Source organism: Maylandia zebra, linkage group LG17 (assembly GCF_041146795.1).
Source record: "Maylandia zebra isolate NMK-2024a linkage group LG17, Mzebra_GT3a, whole genome shotgun sequence".
Taxonomy (NCBI): Eukaryota; Metazoa; Chordata; class Actinopteri; order Cichliformes; family Cichlidae; genus Maylandia; species Maylandia zebra.
The window spans coordinates 15,335,125-15,344,068 of NC_135183.1; the positions used below are offsets into that span (position 1 = coordinate 15,335,125).

Below are 8,944 nucleotides of genomic sequence, written 5' to 3' on the forward strand. Positions count from 1 at the left end.
AGTTGGAGGGTTTTGTGGCCTAGGAGACCCTGGTGTTAATTTGCTTCCCTTTTCTTCTCCTATTCATTTTCATTGTGTAAGTTAATTTTAAATAGTTAATTGTAAAATTGAAAAAGTTTTTTAATAATAATAATAATAATAAAATTAAAAAAACCTTTTGACACAATGGCTAATTTGTTTGGAGGCTAAGTCTATGGTTTGGTCTGTTAACACTTACTGTTACTGTGTTACTGACACTGTTTTACACTCCATAGCTCCCCTAGACTTCTCAGGCAAGAGGACTGTAACAATCATGGATGAAACAACAATTCAAAGTTTAATTATAAATGGTTTACATGACTAAAACTGGTGCTTGGACAAAGGGTTGTAACTGTTTGCTAAAATAAGGATAGCTGTTAACTGGGAAAAACTAATTAACAACCTCAAATTAATGGCTCAAGAAAAGTGGAAATGTTGGTGTTTCATGATAAAAAAAGAAACTGATAAATTAGGAATACCCTTTTCATTCTAAAATGAATGATTCAAAAAAAGAGAGAGTAGTGGCTACATTGACAACACGTGAAATACGTAGTTTAAAGCATAGTACAGCTGTAAGCTATCACTGAACATCTGGTTAAAATTTCAATCACTTTCGTGTAAATAATTCTTCCTTCTCCTTTCTTTCATTGTTCTCATCACATAAAAGGTCTTGAATAATCAGGCCCCATCTCATCTGAAAGACCTCATAGTACCATATCACCCCAATTAACCCTCAAACTGCTGGCTTACTTGTGGTTCCCAGGATGTTTAAAAGTAGAATGGGAGTTAAGCTGCTGGGGGGCTTCCCTTGTTGCAGTGAGCATTCCTTCTTCTCTCACCTCTTTTCACTCACTGCATTTAATTATTAGTTATTGATAATCTCTGGCTTTCTTCTACATCATATTTTTGTCCTGTCTTCCTCCCCTAACCCCTAATCTTTGTATTGTCTGTATATGAATTTCTTTTGGAAATTGTAACATCAGTTTGCAGCCTTTCAGATGTTATTTGTGAAGAACAAAAACAGCGTGTTTCTATTTCTGTCTTTATTAATTGCTAAAAAACAAAACAAAACAAAACAAAACAAAAAAAACCCATCAACCGAACATTTGGGAGTTAAAGAATGCACAGGTCAGCTTGGACTGTGTCAATGTTCTTGATAACACACAATTTAATTAATTAATTAATTGATCTGCTCCTGATAAAGGATGAGAGAAGTTGAAAGGGACCGTTGATCTTGGTAACAGAGAACAACTGGCATGAACGCCCTTTCCTGTCAATGACTAAACACAATCATTACGATAAAAATGGCACATTTCTCTGTAAGCATTTCAGCAGCAAATTTAAAAGAAAAATCCTAAAATTGCAAAAATCGTCTCATCACAGAGACCAGTTTGCATCCTACTCATAGCTTTCAATAAGATTATTTGTTCTTTTGAAGATAGTTACCAAATTAACAAATTTACAGGAAATGTGGAAATTACATTTTTTCCTTTCGGCTTTAAAATAATTAAAATACACTGACATCACTACTAATAACAATGGGAACACTGACGGAAAGCAGAAAATACATTCTGACCCAAACTTTTCTACAACTTTTGCACAGTTAATTCTTGTCACATCAAAAACATTCATGAATTCAGAGTTCAGTTGCTTCTTGGACAAAAAATAGTTTTTTATCTTATTTGGGTTTTTTTAATAGATAGTGTTTATTGAAGGGTTTTAGATGAGGCTAGTATTTTGAATATAATTTTTTATATCAATATTTTGTCAAATATTTAACGTTCCAAATGTTTTGTTTGTTTTATACTACAATAAACTCAATAGTCTAAATAACAATATTGGTGATGGTTTAAAGAAACATTTTTTATGATGACCAAGACAAAACAAGACAAAAAACGTTTAACATTTCTGTGCTTTGTCTTTATTATTTCTTATTATTGTTATTATAGATTGAACAAATTTGGACTTCTGACTTCTTTATTTGATTATTTGTTTATTTAGTTATTTATTTTTCAAGCCACTTTTGGTAAGGCTCTATTGTGGTTTTAAGACCATTTCATTTCTATAACAATATTAAAATTAAGCAAAATTCTAAAAATAGAAACAAAATTCTGACAGAATCGCATCATTTTGGGAAAAGAAAATTTGACAAGATCAAAAATGATCAAAATGTTTTTTTAAAAAAAGTAAATAAATACAAAGAGTTGACAAATGAATTATATTTGACCCTTTATCTGAACATTTCCACCTTATTGAGGTTTTTAAAATTTAATTTAAAATACATGGAAGGCAAGTTACTTATGATTAACAGGAAAATACAATTACAGTTTAATTGAAAATTGGGGTTAAAAATAGTTTGTTTAAATAACAAACTGATTTTATTTATAATCATGACTTATGTGATTTTTTTTAATAGGTAAGTAAAGTTTGCCTCAATATTATTTTTCTTTTTGAGCAGAGTAGACTTCATATGTAGAACAATAATAAAGCATTGGTAAAAGATTTATTCATGACGATTAAAGAAAAATGAACTGTTGTTTAAAGCAGCTGAGCTCTGCATTCATAAGTGCGTCCCTGTATGGGAAGGTAAAAGGGGATAGAGGACAGTTTTCTTTAATTCATTTTCATATTTTAAACATCTGATAGTAAGTGCTACATGTTCTAGTTGTTCTTAGAGGGTGAGTATAAAGTCTGATTCCTCTATGTGGATCACTTTCTATGTATGTCGTAAGTGTTATTCAGTAAAATTAACCTTGATGCATCAAAACACATCAATAAGTCACTATTTTATGATGCTTTGACTGTCTGGTAAAGTGTATTTTGCAGAGAAATGCTGTGTATCAGCATGTTTGGATATCTGTATAAAATCTGAAGAAGCACTTTATGTTCTGACCAGGTCTTGAATGACGCAGGACCACAATGATCCACATTAAGCAGATGAGATGAAACACAATCCATCCCAGCCTACAGGAGTTATAGCCACTGACTCTCCAGTAGGTGCTGCGACATGACGGTTTGGAACTACAAACAGTGTCTGGACCTCTTTTACTTTCCAATCAGTTTGAAAGTCTGTGAGTCCTGGTCAGCTGGAGGTTTCGTGACTTGGCTACATGGCAGAGTTCACATGTATTTTGTGTACAAACACGTACTCCTCATCTGACCCTGAACATCTGCTTGTTTGTCCTGCATGTTTAAGATGATGAGGTGACATTCCCCGAGGACACTACGGTTGTCTCCCTCGGTGAGTACTCCACTTCCTCCTTGTTGGGATGAGAGGAGTTATCAGACTTGCTGCGGCTAAACTCCGCCCCCATTATTGGTCCTGTGAGCTTGGTGCGTGGTCGAATGAAGGCAGTACAGCACAACAGTGTCTTTAGGAATGCACGCCGCATCTCGTTGCTGGTCAGCGTGTAGATGAGTGGGTTCATGGCAGAGTTCAGGACTGCAAGTGCCAGGAACCACTCTGCCTTGTAGAGGATTGGGCAGCTTAGCGTCTCACAGGCCACATCTAGCAGCAGGAGGATAAAGAGTGGTGCCCAGCAGGCAATGAAGCAGCTGAGAACGATGATGACTGTCTTCAGGAGTGCCATTGACTTCTCTGAACTCTTACTGTTTGCACTGGCATTGCTGCGACCATTGGACACTTTGCGGAAGACCAGTTTGCGGCTACGAGTGCGCACCAATGCATAGATCCTGGCATAGAGCACCACAATGGCCATAAGAATGATACTGAAGACAGTGGTGCAGAACAGGATGTAGGCTTTGTGGTAGAGTGGTAGCACGGTGGAGCACTGTGTCATACTCTGGATGCAGTTCCAGCCCATCACCGGCAGACCACCTAGAATGGCTGCGATCATCCACACAGTGCTGATGAGTAGAAAGACGCGGAAGGTGTTCCCATTGTTGTGCAGCTTCATCTTCAGCATGGTGAGGTGGCGCTCAATGGCAATGGCAAGTAGGCTGAAGACAGAGGCCGCCAGCGCCACAAACATGCTGCCTTCCCTGAAGAACCACTGGGTGGGTGTCAACTTGTAGGTATTGGCACCTGACAGTAGGATGTTGGCAGTGTAGACGACACCAGCCAGAAGATCAGACAGTGCGAGGTTCCCAATGAAGTAATACATGGGCTTGTGGAACTTCTTGGTCCTCCAGATTGTAGTCAGGACCAGGATGTTCTCTAGGATGATGAAGCAGCACACAATGATGAAGATCACAGAATCAGCCTTCAGACCTGAGTCCTGCTCCGTCTTCCGGAACTTGCCGGTGTAATTGTAGTGTTTGGCAATCAGATCAGAGTAGCTGGGCTCAGCCATGGCCTCCATCTGCAGCACTAGTCCAGCAGGGGGCACCGTGTCCTCAGACTTCAGTCCTTCATGTTTGGTAGTAACTGTGAAGAACAGCAGAGAGAGTCCAGCTGAATGGTGACATGGCCCTACAGAGAGAAAGAAAAAAACATTAATAACTGGTCTCACATCAGCATATTAGACAACAAATAGTCTTAAATCAGAGTCTACACTACAGAAATATTCTTCTACAGAACCCTTCTCATGCACTTTGATTAGAAACTATTCACTGAGAGCCAGAACAAACAAAAAATGTCACTTCAATTTGTGATGAAACAATGATCCAGCAAAAAAGAGACTAATCTTAAGTAAGCAACTTAAATTCAAGTCATTTAAACTGTAAGTCCATACGAATACTCAACTAAAAGTATCCTTTAGAATCATAAGATAATGAAACCTCAGATGACATCCAAAGCTTGCTTCATCAACCTAGCTGCTCCTAATCAGCTGGTTTGAAAGCAAAGATCAGAAAAAAACTAAACTACTTTTAATCTATATTGTAAGAAAATCTTTCATTTTAGAGTTAAAAAAATGCAACAAATGAAAACAAAAATGAAAAGCAAATCTCAAGTCTGTCTTCAATCTGATGTATTAAGAGAAGGATAGAAGCTTTAGAATGCCTAAAACACAGTACAACACAACATTGCAGTATATTTTGTTATATTTACCTTTTAATCATTAAATAAAAAAGAAATGTTGAATTGTGCAGCTGTATAAACTTTGCTTTCTTGAGTCTGGGATTTGATTTAATTTAACCAAAAATATATGGAACACCAAATAAAAGAAACCACCAAATGATTAATCTGTCATTCCTGATGTGTCAAAAGAATCTTTTTTGTTTACAACTTACTTTATAACTAATCCTTTACCTATTTGTCATCACCCCCCCCCCCCAAAAAAAAGCTTAAAAACAAACAAACAAACAATGTGTATATGTGTATATATATATATATATATATATATATATATATATATATATATATACACATATACACACACATATATATATATATATATATATATATATATATATATATATATATATATATATATATATATATGTTGTTTAATTATTGGAATTATAACTGTAACCTAACTAGCATTCTGGTGATTTGAACGCTCTAAATGCACTGAGGTATGGTGATATCTTTTTCCTATTTTTTGTTCAGAATCATAAACTAACTGAGGATTTTGTTTAGACGGATAATTTATTTGCAAACGGTGATTTTTCTTGCAAACTGAACGCATAGCTTTTATAAAGGAAATGGAAAAAATGTTGGTGTCTTGTAGCTCAAAAGCGAACAAACATCCTTTAAAAAAAACTTTAAAGCCCAGAAATTGATTTGGGTTCAGAAACTCGTCTCTCAGATGTGTTTTATCAGTCTTAAAGAGAAGTCCTCGCATTTCTAACGGTCGCGCCTTACAAGACTACTTATAGAAAAGGTTTCAAATTATTAATGAAATATTTTCTCGGTGATTCCCTGTTCGGTGAAATCGGTTGGTTAGTCCTTGTTCATATTATAAAGTACTTAAGTTACTGCACGACTGCCTTTTGAGGATTTTTATAAAAACTGTCTGCGATTTTTTTTAAATCTCTAAAATTCCATTTATTTGATCAAACTGACCTGAGTTCAGATGAACGCGGAGTTCTCCTCTTCACACCAAATGAACGCAAAACGACTTCACGACGATCCGCTTCGGTTTAATTTCAGCTAAAACAGCTAAACAAAGTTTCTATTGCTTGAAGACAAGGTTGATAACACAGACACTTTCCCCCCTTTTTCTTTTTACATCTTCAGTCAGAGTCCCAAGGAAAACAGCCCGCGTCGGAGTGAAAGACACCAGAGACGCACAAACACAATGAAACACACGCACACTCTATCCGAAACACACACTGAAGATGAGGATGGTATGATGACGATACTTCCCTCCTTCGGATCCACGCGTCTTTTTTTGCCGTTTTTCTGCCTTCTTATTATCGTTAATCAAACAAATAAATGAATAAAACTCTTATAAAGATTATTATTAACAGAGACCTGAGAGTAAAAAACATTAGAGTGAACACAAAACAAAAATTGACCTGAGATGTAATTTAAGTAAACAAAGTTTATATTAAATAAAAGAGTAAAAATTAATTAGATGCAGAAACAACATTCTAAAAAATATAATAGCATTTTAGTTATCATACAGTATGTCATTTAGTTTGTTTGTGGGAATCAACCATATGCACTCCCTATACCATGTCCCCCCTCAATCCAGACTTGGTTTGCCCCATAATGAGTCTGTAGCCTCTGTGACCTACATCATATCTTTCATGTCATGGTGTGGGTGTGGGTGTGGGTGTGTGTGGGGGGGGGGGGGGGGCTGTTATGGATTCATCATGGGTTCATACACTTTCAGCTAACTGTCAAATTATTATTAATTATGTTTCCTGCATCTAACAATGAAGACACTTTTTTAGCACTTAGCGCTAGCATAGCACTTTTAGAAGTTTTCTTACACATAACATAGTAACCGGATGTGGGTGCAAGATCTCTTATTGATGCCTTATTTTGATATTGTGCTTGTATTGTGTCATACTTTAAAAATTTTATATAGCATATACTGTATATGACACACTGACACGCTTAACTGAGTGAGTAGATTTTATATCTGTCTAACCAATTGTATTAAACATTTTGTTGTTAGATATTTCCTGAGACATTATGTATATCTTGTCTTCTGTCTGTCGCTGGGTTTGTGGAAAGATCTCTCTTCATTAGAGATGGACCGATCCGATATTACGTATCGGTATCGGTCCGATACTGACCTAAATGACTGGATCGGATATCGGAGAAAAATAAAAAATGTAATCCGATCCATTAAATATCACGAAAGCACCTCACAAAACTTGCAACACGCCATAACTCACCTCAGAAGTTAGCACGTCGGAGCAGTATGCATCACGTGATAGAGCGGCTGTGGCATGCATTTCATCTCCGACAAAGTTATCCCGAGAGAAGTAAAGCAAGTGTGTAAGTCCATCTCTGAATGTTTGTAAAGCATTCCTGCGTTAAGCTTAACAAGCGACTGCCTCTCCTGCTGCTACTTCAATCATGAAACTGCTTAAATCAGCTGATCGGCTTTTCTGTCGCGAGTCCGTGTCTCTAGTTTGCTTTTGGCCCACTTTGCACCAGAAAGAGGAAACCAGCGGCTGAACAACAGCAGCACATTTAAGCTTGATCAGCTATTGTTAGAATGTATTTAATATTACTTTCTACTCGAGGATCTTTTTCTACTTAGCTGACGCTGGTAGCTGTGCAGGGGCGGATCTAGCAAAGTTTAGCCAGGGGGGCCGATAGGGCATTAACTGGGAAAAGGGGGCACAAAGACATACTTTTCTTTCTTATTCTCATTTAAAATGTCTAGCTTTTAATAAATAATTATCTGACACCCAAAGTTTTAATTTGATGTAAAACGAATAGAAGTCAATTACTGTATATAGTGACTATTAAGTCTAATATATATACCCTAGTAAGCTATAGTACATTTTCCTTTGGGAAGGTACCATCTGTGCAGTCTGCAATTTTGTTGAAGAAAGCTGTTGAATCTATTTAATATTTCTTGAAAAATAATTGATTTCTGTGCATTTTTTTTCACACTGCATCAAATTAAGGTTGATTACGTCGATTAAGCATCATGAGGTGGAGCGTGAGGGGTGGTTCCCTATTTTTTATTTATTTATTTTTGTTGTTGCTGGGAGTTGGAACACTATTAGTTAGGTTGCTTAATATTTATGCTAAGTACTCTTTAAAATACCAGAATAGGGAGGATGGTGTAGGTTTAAGTTTATTAGATTGATCAGTATTGCTGAACTATGAAATATTTTTTTTTGCATACAGGTATAACAGAATAGCTTTAGTGTAGTTGTTGTTTTAAACTTGAGTATGAACTTATACAAAATGCAGCAAGATGTTTAAAAAACAGTTTTGTTGATTAAAAAACACTATATCGGATTCATATCGGTATCGGCAGATATCCAAATTTATGATATCGGTATCGGTATCGGACATAAAAAAGTGGTATCGTGCCATCTCTACTCTTCATCATCCTAATTTGTTTTCCTTTTATTTCAAAAATTCTTAGAGTAGATGTCAAGCAGTTATATGATCACTTGCAAAAGAATGGTTTATTTGAAGAGTTTTAGTCAGGATTTAAAGTGAATCATAGCACATAATACAGAATTACAATAGTCCATCCTAGAAATAATAAATGCATGAACAGGATGTTTCTAGTTTTAGAGATTTGTTTAATATGATCACCGAACATATCTTGGGGAGATGGGTAATGCCATCTAAAGTAAGCATCTGGTTGGACACTATATTTTTACATTTTTTTGTTCCGAGTACAATAATCTCAGTTTGGGAGTAAGGGTAAGACAGCTGGGTCAAGTGACGGCTTCTTACATTTTTTTTCTTCCTATCTTTCTCCATTCAGCCATTCGATCCTTATACAATCGTTGTAAGAGCTTGGTCCGGACTCATTCCTGGTCAGTGTTGGACTCTGCCAGACTTGCCCTTTGTCATTGATTCTGTTCAGTATTT

At 36.1% G+C, this 8,944-nt stretch overlaps 1 protein-coding gene across 1 annotated transcript; it reads right to left on the minus strand.

The window, feature by feature from the left end:
- Positions 1 to 1,041: 1,041 nt before the first annotated feature.
- On the minus strand, positions 1,042 to 6,239 carry s1pr1 (sphingosine-1-phosphate receptor 1). The gene is made up of 2 exons (XM_004569328.4): positions 5,987 to 6,239; positions 1,042 to 4,450 (listed from the first exon to the last, which is right to left on the minus strand). The coding sequence occupies exon 2, from the start codon at positions 4,338 to 4,340 to the stop codon at positions 3,210 to 3,212; it is 1,131 nt and encodes a 376-aa protein (XP_004569385.1). The 5' UTR covers positions 4,341 to 4,450; positions 5,987 to 6,239; the 3' UTR covers positions 1,042 to 3,209.
- Positions 6,240 to 8,944: the final 2,705 nt, after the last annotated feature.